This window comes from Amblyomma maculatum, chromosome 5 (genome assembly GCF_055883805.1).
Source record: "Amblyomma maculatum isolate TAMU_Amacu chromosome 5, ASM5588380v1, whole genome shotgun sequence".
Classification (NCBI taxonomy): domain Eukaryota; kingdom Metazoa; phylum Arthropoda; class Arachnida; order Ixodida; family Ixodidae; genus Amblyomma; species Amblyomma maculatum.
This window is the reverse complement of record NC_139348.1, coordinates 160,249,980-160,269,721: the sequence shown is the minus strand read 5'-3', so window position 1 is coordinate 160,269,721 and position 19,742 is coordinate 160,249,980. Positions and strand designations below refer to the sequence as shown.

Sequence of the window (19,742 nt, the reverse complement as noted above, 5' to 3'; positions counted from 1 at the left end):
GCTTCTTGTTTTATGTCATTTTTCACTGTAAAGAATCTGCACTGACCAAAATATTAGCATGCATTCATTGGAACAGGGGCCCGTGACTATGCTATCATCCTTGTAACGAGAGCATTTAGCCCTGCATGCACTTTCAAACGTTAGTGTCCCTGTTCATGGACAGGGCGCCTCAAACCCTCCTCTCCCGGCACACTCCTTTTCTGAGTGTGCGGCATCACTTTCTTACTTTGAGCCGCCTCCTGTGCAAAAAGGCAATAAAAAGCGCCGTTTTCAATGCTTTAAAACACCCCAAACTTGTCATTGTTATGTCATTGTACCCTTTTTGGGCAAGAACCAGAAAGTGTCCGGTAATTCCTCACTTTCTATCTTTTCTGCTGTGCAATGCCTGGATAGAATACCTGAGAGATGCGAATGCTGTGAAGCTTGCACAGAAAAGTATTTTGCACATGATGGCCTTCCAAACTAACGCTGTGAACAGCCTAATCGCGTGCAGCAGAACACCTCCAAAATATTGCAGTTGGCCAAGCAGTGAGTACCCAGAGCTTGTTGTGAAGAAGGCTAGCCTGCATTTGATACCGACAGCCACTGTTAGTTACGATGGCTACAACCAATGGCTGGAGCATGAGAACACACCGAACTCACAGCACTGCCGCCGTAAAAGATGCATAGCGAAGTGTCGAATTCGCTGCCAAACGTGTCATATCTTTTTGCGCGTCTGCTCAGAGCAATTGCTTTGTCTTATTTCACTACAAGTAGACTATGAAGTGCTTGGCTTAATTAAGAAGTAGAGCAATATTCTGTCAACTATACTTTGTACCCAATATCTTGCTAAGAACACTATTGCACTTTCCACTAGCAGCATGCATTACTTTTTCTATATTGAGACGCCTTGTCCCTAAATGGGGACATCGCAAACGACAATGAAGAAATAAAATGTTTCTTTCAGTTTCTTCAGAACACATCATTTGAAGTGTGGAGAACCGAAAATGGCCCTCAGATGTCTTTTATTGCAGAGGTTTTTTTTTTTGCGCCTGAAGGGGACATACGTGTAAGGGAAAAACAATCTCTTTTTGCAGGTTCTAGTCATTATTTTTGAGCGGAAAAGCTATGTTTGCTAGATTAGTACAAAGGACACGTAAATGAAGCCTAATAAATGTACACTTTGATTATGCGCATTTCAAGAAGAAATGTTAGGCACTGATGTGAAATTGTATTTCTGAAATTTAAAACTATGGTGAAAAATATTACAAATATTTACAACATTTGGTTTATAATGCAAGAAGAAAAATAATAGTATTTCAAAAATTCACAAAGATGAATTTCTTTTTTTTTGTTTTATTGCATAAAGTACCTCGAAATTTCAGTATTCTGCATGATTCTAACGCACACCCGATTGGTAACGCGCAGTAACATTCAACGCCTGGAAACCACAATAATAACTTGGCGCCAATTCTTCCGTGCACAAAAAATAATGCAGTAAACAAGCATCCGAAAATTGCTTAAAACATTTAATGACACTAAATCGGCACACACGAACACAGGAACGAGACGTGGACGTTACAGGCTACTCGCCATCAGAGACGGAAGACAGCTCTTTCTCACAGTCCACCGACCATGAAAGGCCATCTTTAGTACCATGTAAGGCGTTGAAATGGCCCATTTTTGAAATGCACGCACGACCAGTGTTAGTGGGAGGGCTTTCCACGCACCATGAGTTCATCTCGCAATGTCTCCAAGCATAACTTTCTTGGGACCGCCTGCTGATGTTAGAGCCTGCTCACAGAGAGTGTCGCTGTACGCTGCGTGCACACAATCCTTTATGCTTTTTTTTTTTTTCTTTTGTTGAACAGGTTTACGGGCTTGTTTATGCACATCTCGAGCGGCTGGATATGTTGAACCAAAATGATAGAGGCAGCTCACTGGAATCTTACTGGCTTGCCGATATCAATGATACCGACGGCAGTGTGGCTGGCCATAGTTTACAGAGCTGCTTAGTTTCGGGTTTTGAGATTCTGATTTCGGTTTTGAGGTCTTTCAGTTTTGAGTCCGATTGTAAAGCGCATGTATCTTTAAACACTTATTTTCGAAAAAAAAAAAAGGCCCGCGTTAGAATCGTGCAAATACGGTACCTCAAATTACGAAATATTGTTTGCTGCTTCATAGAAAGCCCCTTATGTGGGGGCGTTACAGGAGCTACATTTTCTCTAATAATATTTGAAGTGGAAAATGCTGGGAAGTACAAGCATATTTAGTAACATCAATGTTCTTCAGACTGGTGCACAAAAAAGAAAAATGTGGAGCTGCAATATACATGAAAAATTACAAAACGAGAAAATGTATTGAACAATAGCGAAACTTATGAAGAAATAATAATAATTGGCTTAAAGGAAAAGAAAGGCGCAGTATCTGCCATACTTGTTTCTGCAGACACCTGAACCATGCCTTAAGGAAAGGGAGGAAGGTGGGAGTGAAAGGGAAAAGAGAGAAAGAGGAGCCATAGTGGAGGGCTATGGGGTAATTTTGACTAAGAATTAAAATATCGTAAAATAAAATATTGGTTAGCACATAATTTATGCACTGAAAAGTTTGGAATTAAAATTACTAAATTTTATGCATAGAAACAGAAAACACAGTTGCACTCTGATACTGTTTTCAGGTACAGAAGTTAGCCTCACTTAACCAGAGCTACCGTGTCACAGCGTGAAACAATTCCTCCATGTTCTCAGATGCACACTCGCATCAAATAAGCAAAGAACAGTAAAATGCCCTGTAGACATTAACTTGAGAATAAAGACGCCAGAAATCAGGCAGTCAGCAGTCCAATAGAGATATAGTCTTCTACTGAAGCTTTATAACAGTCATGGAATGAGCGAGGCATTAAATGGTGCAGCTCTGTGCTTCCAACCTTTTCATCGGTAAGTGCATTTTTAAAAATCACAGTTATTTACTTTGATTAGGATTCAGACATACCCATTTGTTCGGACTGAAATCTTATTGCTGCTGCTGAGAAAATGAGTCTGTCAATATGGTTATCTCATGACAACTGTCTGCTGCTCTGCACTGGTCCCACTGCCTTTCATTAATGGGAATTAATGGGAAGTGGGGCAGCTTCTTTTGAGAACAGAACGGCTGTATCTAAGACGCTGTCGGTACCAAAGCTGTCGATACCAAAGAAAATTGCAAATAGCACCCATGGCACTGTGAATATCCCTGTACACTTTTACCCTTTTAAGCGGCTCAAAAAGAGTTTCACAGTGGTAAAAGGCAGAAACAAATGCTTCCTGCTAAACAGTAGTTGATGTCTTGGGCCACTTCCTTTTTGGTATTCATTGCATAAACTTAAACCAGACTGTCTGACATCATCTTGAGGCTCACTGCTATTGATAGCATTGAAGAAAATATTGCGACGGCCAGAAAAACAATAAAACCTGATAAAATCCGGATGGTTGGCAAGACGGTCCTGATAACAGAGAGTTCTGCGTACTCAAAGATAATAAGGCTATTAAACAAAGTTAGAAGGTCCCTGAGGACTAACCAAAGTAAAGGACTAGAAGGAAGGCAGCTACGTTTTGGCAGAGGGCCAGGCCGGACACCCAGGACACGGCTGGCTCTGGGGACGCACCCTCCGCTGACCTGCAAAGAGGGAGGCCAAAGCGAACAGCTTTTGTCATCCATTCCTAAAGAGAGATGCATAATGCTCGCTCCCTCTCAAAGCGGTGTGTCACTTCAACTAGGTAAGTAATATCATCGCAAAAGTTGTGTGAAAGTTTATCGCTTGGCAGAGTTTAAGAAGTCATAACATCCATGCTCTCTCTTGTACCCCCCATTAGGGCTGAAAATTACACAAACATCCCATCACAAAAACTTTCACAAGCCTTTCAACTAGCCCCTTCTCCATTGATGAATATAATTGCCAGTCACAGCTGATCAATAGGAAAAGTTTGGTTTCGTTTAATGGGTTTAACGTCCCAAAGTGTCCTGGGCTATGAGAGATGCCGTAGTGGAGATCTCCGAACATTTCAACCACTTGAGGTTCTTTCACGTCCACTGATATCACACAGCACACGGGCACCTGGTTTTTCGTCTCCATCGAAAAGTGGCCGCCGCGGCCGGGATTCGATCCCCCATCCTCGGGCACAGCAGTCGAGTGCCCTAACCACTCGACCACCGTGGCGGAGTCAATAGGAACAGGTCAATTTGTGAGATTCACGACAGGCTTTGTATGGTGATCATTATGTACATGGTCCCTGAATGCACGAGCACAGATGGCCCTATGCTACAAGTGTTCAGTGCCTTGCCCCCTAGGGCCCTTCAGCCAAGAACTAACGTGAATAACATCTGCAGTGGCCAGCTGGCCATGTGGAAATTTAAAGTCATAATACATGACCTCCGTGCCATTTTTCAAAAAAAGAAAGTAGGAAAGATTCTAAAAATTGTAAAATGCGAACATATGTGGCCCATGGCAAAACATAAAAAAAGCCAGTGTACTGGGCAATGTCGGCACATGTTAAAGATGCACAGCTGAACAAATTAATCCGGAGCCCACTTCAACAGTGTCCCCCACAGTCCCCACAGTCCACAGTTGTTTCTACATGTTAAATACTAAAATCAGTGGTGAAGCACCTCCCCACGCTCACCCTCCGTGTGAGAAGTAGGGCCAGCAGGGAATGAATCCCCCTGTCTGGCAGGAGTGGGTGAGAGCCAGGGCAAAGCAGGCCAGGGCCACCAGCACCGACGGGCAGAACTTGGCACAGTAGCAGAACACAAAGAACAGCACCGCCTGCAGACAAGAGGAGAAGAATGAAACATGGCACCTGGAGGAAAAGGGAGTGCCAAAGCTCCTTGGAGTAAATTATTACGAGCCATTGCTAACTGCCACACTGAAGTAGGATTCCAGGCTGCGCAGTCCCACACAAGGCTTACTGGAATGTGTTTTAGGGTTACCCGAGCATTTGGAAAATAATGAGAGAGAATTTAAGCAATGCATTTAAGGGTATAATGCGGCAGTGTTGAAGGCTTCCGTCTGGGGATTCACAATCCTCTGCCGCCATTATAACGGCAGCGCGTAATTAGAACGCGAGCTACGCGCGCTGTTAAGGAGGTTGGCGGAGGAGAGGGCACACTGGCCACCCCTCACCGCCTCCCAGTCTCCTGTAGCGATGCTGCCGCGGGCTCCCTCTTTCCTCCCGGCGTAATCTGGAGACCTCCTCTCCCCAGTCCGAGTCCAGGAGTGCAGCTGTCACAACTCGCTCGGGGGTCCGTCGGCAGTTGAGCGCGCAGGCACGGTTCATGATTTCCGCCGGGGAGATCGCCACTGTAACCGAGTCACCCGGGAACCGTACGCACCTACTCCAACGGGCTGTGCTTCTCACCTCGTTGCGTGTGCTTCCCATTTTGGTGGGTTTTTATTTCACCCCCGTAAGCGAGCGGGACGTTCGCTCGTTACGGCAGTTGTACTTGTGCGCTATTTTTTTTTGTGCTGTTGATTTGGCGTGTATAATTGCTCGGGAAAATTAAATCATGTTCGAGAGCGTAACTCGGTGTTTGTCTCCTCTGGCCCGACCCCGTCACTGTGGCGACTTCTCGCACCGCGGGTTGGAAGTATTAGCTCTGTCTGCTAGGGCTGGCACGCCGGGGCTAGAAGGCGACTGTAGCGTTTAGCCTCACTGTGGCGCATTCTTGCGAGAATAACCCCAATACGTCAGACAGCTCCCCCTGCCGATCCTCACTTAATCACTAGTCTTTTAATTTGTGCCCCTACAACAGCAAACATTCTCATTAGCATACAGCAGGCAACCACAATATATGAAAAACCACTTGACATAGACATAGATGGCCTAGGGGCAATGTATCTAACAGTCGGGATCAAGAGTGCTGGAAAGCTAGATTACGATCTCACCCTACCATCTGAAAGGCTAAACTTGATTTGGCAGTGCCTACCAAGTCCGTAATATAATGTAGTCTCCTGATGTCTCAATATGATGACCGCTCAGTGCATGGCGATGTCACCTGCCAACTACCACCTGCCAGAGCCATGCCTGCGATTTTTTCTCATAATGGGTACATTCGATTTTCAGTCCCAGGCTGTCCGGGACTACTTGCTGACAGGAGGACAGCATACGATTTTCCTCTGGCAGCCCAAAAAGCTCTGCCTGCCAGTGAAGCTTCCTTGGAAAGTAACAATGCCAGTAGCTGTTTTAGGTTAGACTCTGTGCGCATCTTAAGTAGTCATCGCGTTTCTGCTGACAACATTGTGCATTAAGCAACAACACATGTTCCGTAGCTGGTCTCTAAGCAGCCGAAAGAAATTTGAATCTTGCACCTTTGCTTTCTTGCCTTGAATTTCACCACACATGGAAGCATACAGAGCCCCGAGCACGAATCCTTTATTTGTGCTGTCCAGAAGTTATTCACCTGTTTCACAATGCTTTCAGTGAGCTGGCCTGAAAGTGTCGAAGGCGACCCACTGTTTGCTGGAACAGCAAAAGCTTGCTGCAAATGCGTTTTCAAATGCTTTCATCGGCTTTCGAGTGCAGTGAGCTGGGCCACTGGAAGAACTTTGTGGCTAGCAGTGGCAAGCAAGCCCTGTCAAACTGAGTTCTGTACAACGCTTTACGTTCAAGGATGTCACACTTCGTCCGTGAAAAGTGCCTCTATTATCTGTCTTTAGTATTACGTGTACTTTAAGAGATAAATATGCGCACGGTGCAACCGTTAAAGAACTGCATCGTGATGATTGATGGTTGGTATTGCCCAATGTTGCTAGACTAGCTTAGTTTTCAAACTGCGGTGAGATGCGCGGGACAAAACCGCGCGCGCGAGTCGGCGGCACTGCAGTTGCAGCAGGCTCTAGTTGCAGGAAGCCAAGGAGGCTCCCAACGATAAGCAATGCAGTCGATGGAGTCTTGTAGTCATCGCGACCGCAACATTCTGACATCCAGCGAGGCATTTTTATTGATGTATCTTTCGGAACTTTTATCTGTACATAATAAAGAATTGTACAAAATTCCCAGTAAGCTAGAGCTCAGAGTCATCACTCTCTTTTACTATAGGGTAGGCGGCTGCATACTTGCTCAAATAATTGTAAAGATATTCTAAGCACTAACTAATACAGTGGTCCTGTAGTGTCATCGCGCTGCTAGCCCCGAGATCGCAGGTTTAATGCCCGGCCGCATTTCAGGGAGGCGAAATGTGAAGGTGGCCGATTGGGCGAGTTGTTGTTCATGATGAAGACTAGCGCTTAGAAAGACAGACAACACGAATAAGCGTATGTGTTGTCTTCTTCATGTTGTCCGTGTTTCCGAGCGCTACAGTATTCATCACGAAATGTGAAGGAGCGCTTGTGCTGAGCCTGAGAGAAAACTCGGGCCAAAAGGCCTAAATATTCGCGGTATAAGTGAGAGCTAGGTGAATTAAATTAGCATAAAATCTGTGTCTCTTAGTCCTCTCTTCTCCAGCCTCAAGCTTGACCGTTTTTTCACACAAGATAAGATTCGCAGCTCATATTCTATGAGATGAAGCTGAAAATAAGGCTGCCATGCAGCAAAACCATTCCTTTGCCATGCAGACGGCGCGAAGCTCTTGGAGCCTGCTACCACGCCAGCGCCATCTGGCGACGGAGCTGAAAAGTGTTCCATTTCCTATGCACGGCTCGAATGGGCAGTTTGAAAACTAGCCTAGTGTAGTAACATTGGGTATTGCCAACTAAAACCAAACAATGGAGGGAGTTTGCACGGTCATGTGACCATCACGCTGCTTCCTGTTAGAGCGGAAGCCAAGAGATGTCAGTGAGCAGTCCGTGACTGGAAAATCTAATGTACTCTATGCTGATAACGCCGACGGCAATGGGGCCTTTATTGCCACTGTGTTACAAATGGCGCATAACAAATGCAATAACCACAGATGCCACAAAAACAATCACAATGCTATATACAACCTGAGGTCATAAAACCCTAATACACTGAACCCACACGGAAGTGCTGTACATGCCCTTAGGGTGTCATCTCATGACTACACATGCCCCATACACAGGGGTTGTTAAAAGGTGTTTTACACCCCTACACCCTTACATGGGATTTTACACCCCTATATCCCTACGTATACTATGGTGGGGCCGCCCAAAAGTAAACAAATATAATATGCCTTTGCTCGTGTGCTATACCCCTACAGGAGGTTTTACACCCCTACCTGTCGGTTAAAGTGTGGGTGGCTCTTTCCCGTGGCGGTGGTCATGATGCGTGGGTCGTCGTGGGCGCTGCCTCCTAGTGCCAGAGCCAAGGCCAGTGCGGGCAACAGGGCACCCAGCAGCCACAGCAGCTGCGCAGGCGATAGCGGTGGTGGCAGGGCCACCAGGGAGGCCAACGTCTGCACCAGTGCCAGACTCAGGCAGCAGCACAGCAGGAACTGCAGGGCACTGCGCACCGCCTGGCTGAAGTGGCGCGCCTGCAACCAGTGTGGCCCCGAGACCGAAATACTTCAGTCGCAATTAATTACATAATTCAGAGATTATTTCCAAGAAATTCAACAAGGTTGACTACTGGGCACGTTGGTATGGGTTCATACTTCACCAGCCAAAAGACGAGACACAGCAAAGAGGAGGACAAGACAAGGCTGGACTATCAACTGAATGTTTATTGATAAGAAGAAAACAACGAAGACTCCTTCCGAAAAGCTCGCATTTTCTTCTTATCAATAAATATTCAGTTGATAGTCCAGCCTTGTCCTGTCCTCCTTTTTGCTGTGTCTCGTCTTTTGGCTGGTGAAATATTTCCAAGAAAGCTGTGTACAGCTTTCCCTTAAAGCTGTGTACAGCTTTCCCTTGCAGAATTATGACTGCTCTCAGGTAGGAGCAGTAGTAGGAGCATGATTAAAGGAAAACGCTTGGCTACTTGGTACCGAGTATAAATAGCTGCCGTAGGGCAACTACGTCATGTCCCATTGGTTCCTTCTTGCTGTCAGCTGTGCTTTCTATGCCAGTAACCATGTATCAGCTATTTGCTCAGGTAAGGTGCTAATGAGCATAATCACTCCACGAATCACTATTTAATACTTTGTGGCAAGTTTCCAGAGGCTCACGTCCATAAAGGCAACTTGTGTCTTTGGGCAGTAAGTGAATGCGAGGGTCCTGAGTGATGACATACTACACCACCAACTGCGAAGCTTAGCCACGAGATTTCAAGCCTCTTATACTGCTATCAACATGGAAAAAAAAAAAAAAAATGAAGAGTAACTTACAGACCTGACACAGCTGAGCAAATTCCAGCCGACAGCTCACCCTGCGACAGCACACATCTAGGCCGCAAGATCCAAATCACACAACCACAGTTGCATATTGTAGTCAATTGGCAAGTCAGATGCTCCACATGCACTGTTTGAAACCTTGGTCACACAAATCCAACATCTAGTTTTCAGCTTCAACACGGAGTTAAGGCAACGACCAACAACCATGGCAGCATAGCCCCGGGTAAAGTTTGCCTCACGGGTGCCATATTTAGTAATCCTGTAAATATTGTAAATGGTTCATTATCAGTATTTTAGTGTAAACTCACCTCCCAGATGAGGTGATAGAGGCTGAGGCTCTTCTCTCGAGGGCTACTCAGCACACAGGGCAGGGAACCCAGGGTATGAGCCAAGGCTCGCGGTGTCATGGACCCCCTGATAGATGGCGCTGGCGATGGTCCGGGTTGCCGCGCACACAGCTGCGGGGCCAGCGGCTCCAGGGCTATGCTGAACCCAGCGCAGAAGTGTTAGAAAAAAAACATTACTATCAGCACCATAAAAAAATATTTCAACCGAAACTTTGAAGCTTGCAGTCCTAGTGCAACTGCAGAATCTGACAGACCTTGAGGATGCACCACCCATTTGAGCCCAGCTATACTGTCAGTGCAATAAAAGAATACGAGATCGAGAAAAGCAATACAAAGATCCAATATAGAATCTGTCCCTCATAGATCCCCATGACATCCTGCATGAAGATGGACGGGATCTCCCTGGGCCATGCAGCAAACAGTCATAAAGTTATGCGTGGGACGTTTCCAGGACCACTCTCATACTTCCCAGGATTCGTCCATGTAGGATATCTATGGGATATACACATGGGATGTGGCTTTCCTCAATGAAACATTCTGTTGTTGCACATGGATCTCACTCAAACTTGTGTCTGAATGGAGGCAAAACCCGAGGTGGTTAAGATTGATCTGGAACTCTCCAATATACAGTGTCCCTCAAACCCCATGACATTTCGGGATGTTAAACCCTAAATACCATACAGATTAAAGCTTGAAATGTGACACTAACTAGCCTGAGCCCAACCATTGCTGTTTAAATGCTTTTGACCTTCCGATAGGTGGTGTGTTATGTGTGCCATTGATGTTGCAGTTCAGACAATTTAAACTTAAGTTCAAGCCTTACTCTTGTTTTGACAGTCATTTAATGACTTTTTCAGCAGATGGTTTTGTGACTCAATCAGTGTGGCACTAAACACGCATCACATCGAATGTGCAGAGTATGCATCTGTTTTCATTTGATACCAGCGTGACATATACAGAGTCTGTCCTAAATGCAAAGCGACATGTTGGGGCATTGTGTGCATATGAGCATGATTGGGAAACCAGTTTTGGGGGATAGTGAGGGAACTTTCAGCTTCACAATGTGACAATTTGGCTTCAAACAAGCAAAGCAAGAGAATTTGCTACTAGAGTGCGTACCAGTTTTGTCGCTGCGCTGCGTAAGCAGGGCAGCAAACATTGGAACAGTGCCACATGGTGAAGATAAGCGTTAAAACTCAGGAAGTCCTCTACTGAGACATCGCGAAATGACGAAGACGAGCATTCGGCAACAATCTAATGTGCAGATTGCGAGTTTTCAAATGACACAAAGCATCTGCAAAAGGGTCCGGGCATCTGCTGATGACGGTTATGGACTCCGATATTGATTGTGTAGTTGCTTAAGAATGCCTCGCTCTTCTGCAATCATACAGACACACAAATGCCGATCAGTGTACATTAAAACATGCAAACAATTAACATTTGCGTTCATAGCTGTCATCAATGGGTGCCCGGACCATTGCCGAGCTGGACATCTTCACACCCTTTGTAAATGCTTTGCGCCATTTTGAGAGTCACAGTCAGCATGTTGCATTATTACTGTATGCTATCTTGATCTTGTCGAACGTCTCGGTAGGTGGCTTCCCCAGTTTATTGCAAAACTTCATCGCGTATCACTGTTCAAATGCTCAGTTCATTGTTTCCTCAATGCACCTATGAAAGGTGTACACGCTCAAGCACGGCCACTCGCTTTGCCTGTTCAAAGCCAACCAGACTCATTTCATCATGAAGCTGAAGAATCCCCACCATCCTCCAAAACCAGTTTCCCAATCGTGCTCACATGCGCTCAATGCAAGGACTTTGCTTTCGAGACAGACCCTGTAAACAAAGAAGGTCTCCTTACACCTGCACTGTTTTGATATTACTGCAGGTTAACACAAAGCAAAACTAGCACGCTCACCTGATCTAATCAGACTCACCTGCAGTCGGCCTGCAGGAAGACGGGCAGGTTGTGTAGGCTGGCAGCACTGCCTACACATCCGACCACCTCGCCGTACTCTTGCATGATCCGCACCATCTCCAGCGTCGCCTCTGGGGTACAGTCCGTGAACAGGGACACCAGAAGGGGCACATTGTCAACATGTTCAATGTGCGGACGGATGTTCTCGATGCCTCGTGGAAGCTTGGCCTGTACGCAATTGTCATCGCCATCAACGCTATTGCGACCCTTCTTGGGTACGTGCTGTTCAAGTGGTACTGACTCGATTGGAGATGTCAAAGGCCACGGGGGCACCCCGGTCCGTGCTGCTCTCTGTTGCGCTGCTCGGGGAAGGGCACGCCGAGTCGCCGTGCGTCCACAAGGGGTCTGATTCATCCCCACTCGTGGTGCCTCCCGCGGGGTCCACCACCTTGTTGCCGCTTGTTCTGGGTGGCCAGGGGAAGAGAGGAGAGCTCTTATTATCTTGGAACAAAGGAGTACTACTCTGAAGCATCCAGCTTAGTGTAGTTACATGGCTCTAAAGTAACTGTACTTCCTTATAATAAATCTAACTTTTTAATGGAGAACGAAAGGAAGAAACAGCTCAAACAGACGGGAAGTGTAGAAGGGCGAGACAGACACATGAGCTGACTAACAACCAAATGGTTTATTGCGACACAAAGAACAATATAAAGCAGAGAGCCAAAGCACATAAGAAAAAACAATTGCAACACAATCATGGTCCTCAGATACACACAGCAACTATCAAAACCATCCTCGATTGAGATAGGTAACCTCTTGTGGGAATAGAGCAATGAACGGTTGGCTGACACATGTGTCACCAAATTCGCGAATGTGAAAAGCCTCAGATATGAGGCGTGAGGTCAGATCTTTCTATTTGGCAATGATAGTGGTCTGGTTTAAAAACTCCTCACAGTCCTGGCAATCGGTGCAATGGATGACTATGTTATTTCGCCGAGACTGGTTTTCTATGTCTTTGGCGTGTTCGCGTAGTCTATCATTAACGCATCAGACCACTATCATCGCCAAATACAAAGATCTGACCTCACGCCTCATATCTGAGGCTTTTAACATTCACGAATTTGGTGACACATGTGCAAGCCAACCGTCCGTTGCTCTATTCCCACAAGAGCTTACCTATCTAATCGAGAACGGTTTTGATAGCTGCTGTGTGTATCTCAGGACCATGATTGTGTAGAAATTGTTTTTATGTGCTTTAGCTCTCTGCTTTATATTGTTCTTTGTGTCGCAATAAACCATTTGGTTGTTAGTCAGCTCATGTGTCTGTCTCACCCTTCTACACGTCCTGTTTGTTTGAGCTGTTTCTTCCTTTCGTTCAACATGAACCAACCAGCCCAACAAAGCCCTCTTCTTGTTTTCATGGAGATTGGCCTAAACATGCTACCATAATCATTCTGTGTTTAAGACAGCTTGTGCTAACAGCTAGTGTTACCTGAACTCTTTGTAGAGCTGAAGCGAGATAGTTAACGAGCTGAGAAACAAAATGAAACAAAAAAGTGGATTGAGCTTTCTTTTTGGTTACATAAATACTGATCAAAGCTCACAAAGAACTGGCATAAGGTACACTGGGCCATCACCCTGATTTTTGTTGGAGATGGCAAGATGCCAAGAAGAGTGCATAAAAAAAAAACAGATAAAAGGGCCAAAGTTTTATCATATGACACAACTAACCATTGCCGTCAATACAACTAGGCAATGTAGGAATAATTTCTCAACATACCGGTTGATTGATACAGTGACTTTCCGGTAGCCTTTTTTTTTTTTTTTTTGCCTTTTCTATATATTCGTGGCATTCTGCAAAAGCGACGATATCTGTGGCGCACAATAATCTGGACGCTTCAGGTTGACGGTGGACCCATTCACTGGGTTCTTCTCACATGAAACAACATTGGCTCATATCAGCCCTACTTGCCAGATTTCGCTCGCTTTGGACTTCACCTTCTTCCCAAAGGTCAAGATTCAACTCATAGGTTATCACTTTGACATAACTATACAGCTATCTAGCCCAAGATTCAACTCAAAGGTTATCGCTTTGACATGACTATACAGCTATCTAGCCCAAGTCTCAGCTGCTTGAGATGTTATGAAAAAAAAAAAGATACTTCGCAGACAGATTCTACCAGTGGCAAGTATACCGGACACCGGTATCACTGTATTGACGTGCAAAGGTTATTATTTCGTAGGCAGTAGTGTGTAAAAGTAGATAGATAATGCTGTTGCGAGGAGTTGAAACTTGTTTCAAAACTGTCTTGAAATGTTTTAATACCACCTCGCATGTCAACTTACTCCAAATAAATTCTGCAGAAAGTCCAGTGCTATCCTATTATTTTGGACTTCATGGAGTGTAACAGCAGGTGACGCTTTTGTGGTGATATGCTCTAAACCGCACAACTTTCGTCCTTGCTGAAGATGGGCTCTGTTCAAAGACGTATTCGAACACTGCAAACAATCGTGCACAGACTGGGACTCACCGAGACTGTGGCGAGTCCCCGTATCGACTGCCAATCAGCTCGGAATGCACCAGGTTGGGGGCGCTGATGCTTCGAGGTGGAGCCTGGACACCACGCAAGTGCAATAACTCGTGTTCAACAGTGTGCGTAGCTAAATGTAGGCTGTTTTAGAAAAAAAACAAAAACAGGCAGGGATGCCAGGCTTTCAGGCCCCGTTTTCCTTTTTTTATGTTGTACAGGAGCTCAGAAAAGACAGGACAAGAAATGCACTTGTGTGCTTACTAAACTGTTATCAGCTGTCAACACACAAATTGCGGCTACTGATAATGAAACAGTAATGAAGCACCAATGATGAACCTAAGGCTGCATCACTGTTCCGACAGTAAAATGTCACTATAGCATTTCTGTGCATTCTCTATCGACATTTTGATATCCTTCAGAATAACAATATTCCGTAATACCATTACATTTATAAGAGTTTACGAGGCAAAACAGTGTTTGCATATTGAACTTTCTCTTTTACAAGTATGTTCATAAAATCTGCAACCTGCGTGGAATACGTGATTATGCTGCTGTTTATAAATCTTCATCCTACACAATATATAGCACGATTATTTGTACAGTGAGCCTGACCCTTGTCTGGCAGTAGGTCCTGTCAAAGTTGGAATGATTTCTGACGTTTCAACAGCATTTCAAAATGGTACATGCTGAGCTTACTAATATACAGTCACTTAGAGCACAATATTGTGTGCACTTCTATAGCTGCATGCATTCACCCAGACAATAAATCTTCTTTTCCCTACAAAATTTAATAAAAATTTGGTGGCACCGAGTTAATATGCAGGGTGATACATATAAAAAAAATTTATATCTTGGCAACAGGAATATCGGTACATTCACGGCATGAGAAAATGCTACTTACGATAGCGAGGAAACGGGAATAAGCCACGCCGACTACAGTATTGCTTGTGTGACACTTTTGCAGTTGTGTGGATGCCCATTTTCCCTTTTATCGTCTTTGCTTTTACGAAATGCCTGAACAATGAAGAAGCGTGTACTTGCCGACTTGCCATCCACGATGGTGACTGCGGGAGGGTCATTTGTGATGACCACATTATTCGAAGGCACCGACGTCACACTCTTTGCCGACAGCTGAGACTGGTGGCAGGTCGATGCGTTGCTGTCGGTTCTGAGGAAAAATTAATTAAGTCAAAAAGAAAAAGAAAGCGAAAGAAGAGCTAAGGACATTAAAATGTGCCGCCACTTGAACCAGTTGGAATTTTAAGGAAACAATTGCCTGGTGTGGTACCCAGTTCAATATCTGAACATTCCAGTGGACTGCTATGACCGAACCTCACCGCCAAGTGAGCCACAGCAAAGTGCTACCAAGACAACCACTAGTACCTAACCTAACCAAATGGTAGGCCTGCCTATTAGACTGACAGCATTAAAATTTGTCACTAGAAAGCATATAGTATTACTATAAACACGTCCTAGCCAGCCCCTCATCTCTGTGTCCAAACCTGCCCAGGTGCAACCTTTGAACATGTGGGAAAGCTCCTTATGAGAAATGTTCCTGGCATAGAGTCAGGTATGCTGGCAATAAGATGGGATTGTCTCACCTGTGCCTGTCACTGAGCAGTGACACGTGACAGTTCCAGCCAGACTCAAGGCCCATCTTCTCAGAGAAACCCTGCACGTACGGATCAGGAAGAGGGCAGAATGGTTCAGAGAACAAACAAACAAACAAACAAACAAACAAACCTCCTAACTAAGTGATCCTGGAAAGTGAAACAGATAACTGATATGCCAGAGATGCTTCAACAATGCAAGAAAAAAACCCTCTTTCTGCAAACTTTCTTAAAAAAGCTGCCATAGAATTGAGTTAAGCTGTAGTCTCAAACAATGGCAAATTGTATTCTGCTTTGTTTCCGTGATCTTCTGTGTCCATATCATTTTGATTTTATTTGAAACTGCACATAACTGCATTTCTGTAACACATTCAACCGCTTATTTGTGGGTGAAAAGAATAGGCCATATGCTAACCTGCATTTAAATCTAATCCCTACTAGGCCGGTTGCTATGAAGATCTTGTAAATGAATAAATATATAGAAGAGGAGAACCCACCCGACTGCGCAGTTCGTTCTCCTTGGAGAAGTGGACAAAACGGATGCAGGCGTCTTCAAGGTGCTCCACCAGCTTCACAAAGTCCTAAGGCACAGAAGCAGTATCATCTTTTATTCAACCAAAAATTAATATATATCTCAATTAATCTCCTTTATTGTCAAGTAATTAGGCATTTTGAGTATAGAGTAGCATCATCTGCACAAAAGGCTGCTAGGGCACAGCAACACGTGCCTTGTCAAAGAAAGTTTTAGTGAACCGTGGTTACCGTCTCATCCAAGAAATTCTAAACACTGTGGTGCCGTGTGGAGACAAAGGCGCATAATAGGCGATGCAAAGGAAACACAGCTTTTTACTGAAGGACGCATTGGAGAGAGCGCAAAATGTAATAAAACATGAGGAGCATTCTGGAAAGAATTAGAAAAGAACACTGTGCACATAAGGAGATAAGTGATATTCTCCCGAGATGTGGTCACATGGTGGATGGCACTTCAGTACATGCTATACAACTTTTATTGGCAATTAAAAATCATAAATCGTCATTTCTTGGATACCAGGTGTGTAAATTAATACAATATGAGCTAAGACCTACTTTTTCATTTCCACAATAATCACAAGACATGTTTTGGTAAATGTTATGACCGTTTAGCTCTTTTCTTGCCAATGAACTATGTTACCTTCATACCAAGTTCATTGCCACAATCTCCATTATCTATCTGCGTCACATGCCTTGAAGGCTGTCAGAACGTTGGTTTCTCCTAACAACTGAAAACTGAGGTGGTGGAGAGTGCTGTAGCTATTTTCAGCCCCGAGAAAAAAAAAGGAAGCGGAAGCGTTACATTCATACCTTCCTTCCTAATATAATGCCGGGCGCATCTTGAAAATGAAGATCTGAGGAGAAATACTTCTGTTATACTCGCGCAAATAAGGTAGCTTCAGCACAGTCTTCGTAATTAGACAAAAATTTAACGTCGTACATGGACTAAAAGTGAGACCCCTCTCTCTGGGGTAGTCGCACTGCCAAACTATGGTAATCAAGACAGATGTAGCAGATACTAAGAGGGCCAAGCTGAAGTGATTGACATATCAAAGTGAGTGCTAAAAGTGGTGAATGAGATGGCCTTGCAAAGGAGGGCACTCACGGGGCATGCCTGGTACTGCATGGTGACCATGCCGATGAACACCTGGTTGCGCAGCCGCTCCACGGTGGCCTCCAGGATTTGCTCCCGGCCGGCCGCGGTGTCCGCTGCTCCACTCTCCTCTTCGTGGCTGACCGAGTCCGTGCTCAGGTGGTGGCTCTGGGTCTTGTCCTCGGGGCCCACCACAGTGGCCACCACCTTCTTGCCCCGGAACAGGTGGCTGCTGCACAGTCGAAGGGGAAAAACAGAGAGAAAGAAAAAGTGTATCCGCACTTTACTGGCTGTCATGCCGTTCAATGCTTTGGCATTTGGCATTAGAATGCAAAGGGTAACAGAGAGTGGAATAGGCATTTCCTCACTCCCGCAGGACTTCACACAAATTTGTGTGAAGCCTTGGTGGAGAGAGGGCATGTCTATTTTCAGAGGAGGAGGGAGAGAAGGAAAGAGGGGCGGGATGCAACAGGTGTTGAGAAAAAAGAAAAACACGGCTGCTGATCAGAGTCAAAGGGCGGGTAGAGTGAGGAGAGGTAAGCTTGTGTGTCCCGTGGTGACTGATGGACACTCTGAACATGGCAGCGGCCAAGCGGATATAAAGATGCTCAAGTTAAATAGGCAGAGGCCAAGATCAAGCGGCGAAAGCATCAGGTCCTAAGACAGGCCAATAATGAAGCCAGGAAATAGAGATGATTTGAAATGGCAGCATGTCTTCGACAGAGCCAAGCAGCTCCAAACAACATCCTCCACATTAGCTTCCGCTGTCGGGCCAGGATGAAGGGACAAAGTGGCAAGCAGCCATTATTTCAAAAAGTGTCTGGCAATGACAACGGCTAGTGAAGCCTAGGGAGAGAGTAGGGGAGGGAGAGGGACAGTGGGAGAAAGGATGGAGGAGATGGGTGGAAAGAGGCAGCGGTAGTTGGGGTCGAAGAATGGGTAGAGTGGTGAGAGGGCATAGAATGTGATACAGTGACTGATGGTCTGAACTAATTAGGGGCTGCTAATTCTAATACATATTCTTCTGCACACCTTGCGTTTATCGTCTGTCAATGTTTTCTCAATCTGCATAACTGACAGTGACACTCAATTAATGTTTCTTCCATAAAGGTGTGAAGTTCTGCAAAGCAAAATGAAGAAATGTTGTCTACATGTAATCAACACACTGAATGATATAACTTTGGCTGTAGTGCTGCCTAATTTTGGGCCTGTACATAATGAAGTCCCTGCAGGGAGTGTGGTGGCAGTTATGTCAAGTCCTAATCAGTGCTCTCTATCAGCATGCTAATGTATCTGATGTGAAATAAAATAAGGTCGATTGATCAACTGACTGGCTCTTTCGAATCTCAGTATTTGGTTTAACAGTTAAAGGGTGCAATGACAAATTGAACCCTAAGGCATGCCCTCTCCATAACACAATATATCCCTTTTGAGCAAGCACCACAAATTTCACTGCACGAAACACCACTGGCCACAAAGCAAGAATGTTAGGGAGAAAAAGAAGTGAACAAAAAAGGCCCCACATTAATTGCACACACACACAAAAAAAATTCCAACACAGTGGCAATGATGTCTGTATGGCATTGTGTCCCATTCCTGTTGTGAATGCACTGTAGCAGCCAGCACAGCAGTGATGCAAAAGACGATATTGATCGACAGATCAATTAGTCAATCAATCAATTTTTTTAATGAAATGCACAAATTGAGAAAATGCTGGGCTGATACTGCACAACAATGAAAGACGACCCCTACCACACCAACCCGGAGAATTGAAATACGAGACATATTTTGCAAAGGTATTATGGAACATCTAAAATCAAGAAATATGCTGCACACAGTTCAGTTCGATACAGTAAGGTGCTTGAAAACTCAAATTTAGAGGTAGCCAGGGTCACCACAGCAAGTTTGATAGCTCCTCCTAGACAAATATTGCAGGTTGTGTTGTGTTGGATTTTATGGCATATATAGGCAGCTAAGGCCATCATGCGTCAAACGCAAGGTTTACACACCTGTTTGATGAGAGGAAGTTAAATAATTATTTTAAAACCCTACTCTAGGTTTAGGACATTTGCATCTTTTAAGAAATATACAAGAGAAGACGTTTTAACTAGAGAATTTTCTCCTAAGAGTAAGCTAGAATGTAGTGGAATGTACTTGTCATAGAACTGTGGGGAATGATTTTTTCTAAGTTCATCGAGTTTTGTACAGGATATTAAAATGTGGTTTGTGGTGACCACCTCTCTGCAGTGTTCGCACATGGGTTCGTCTTTCTTTGCTAGAATGAAGCTATATGTTAGGTGCGTGTGTCCGATATGAAGGCGGCATAAATTTACTTCAACGGAACGTTCTGGATGGCTGCATGCTTTCCCTTCTTCTATAAACTGGCTTTACTAGGTGTAACTTGTTTACCTTCCTGCCATTTTTCTCTTAGTTTTCTCTGCAGAAATAATACAGCATCATTGTGTGGAATTT

At 44.7% G+C, this 19,742-nt stretch overlaps 1 protein-coding gene across 3 annotated transcripts in view; it reads right to left on the bottom strand.

The window, feature by feature from the left end:
* l(2)k05819 (transmembrane protein 94-like protein l(2)k05819) overlaps positions 1 to 19,742 on the bottom strand; it is a 55,625-nt gene that overhangs the window by 9,232 nt on the left and 26,651 nt on the right. For all 3 annotated transcript variants that reach the window (XM_084604848.1, XM_084604846.1, XM_084604847.1), the window contains exons 16-26: positions 17,283 to 17,502; positions 16,144 to 16,227; positions 15,638 to 15,708; positions 15,078 to 15,204; positions 14,037 to 14,119; positions 11,807 to 11,969; positions 11,525 to 11,733; positions 9,549 to 9,726; positions 8,188 to 8,442; positions 4,638 to 4,780; positions 3,536 to 3,633 (exon numbers count right to left, since the gene is read on the bottom strand). In XM_084604848.1, the coding sequence (XP_084460974.1) occupies positions 3,536 to 3,633; positions 4,638 to 4,780; positions 8,188 to 8,442; positions 9,549 to 9,726; positions 11,525 to 11,733; positions 11,807 to 11,969; positions 14,037 to 14,119; positions 15,078 to 15,204; positions 15,638 to 15,708; positions 16,144 to 16,227; positions 17,283 to 17,502 (1,631 nt within the window). The remainder of the gene's footprint in view (positions 1 to 3,535; positions 3,634 to 4,637; positions 4,781 to 8,187; positions 8,443 to 9,548; positions 9,727 to 11,524; positions 11,734 to 11,806; positions 11,970 to 14,036; positions 14,120 to 15,077; positions 15,205 to 15,637; positions 15,709 to 16,143; positions 16,228 to 17,282; positions 17,503 to 19,742) is intronic.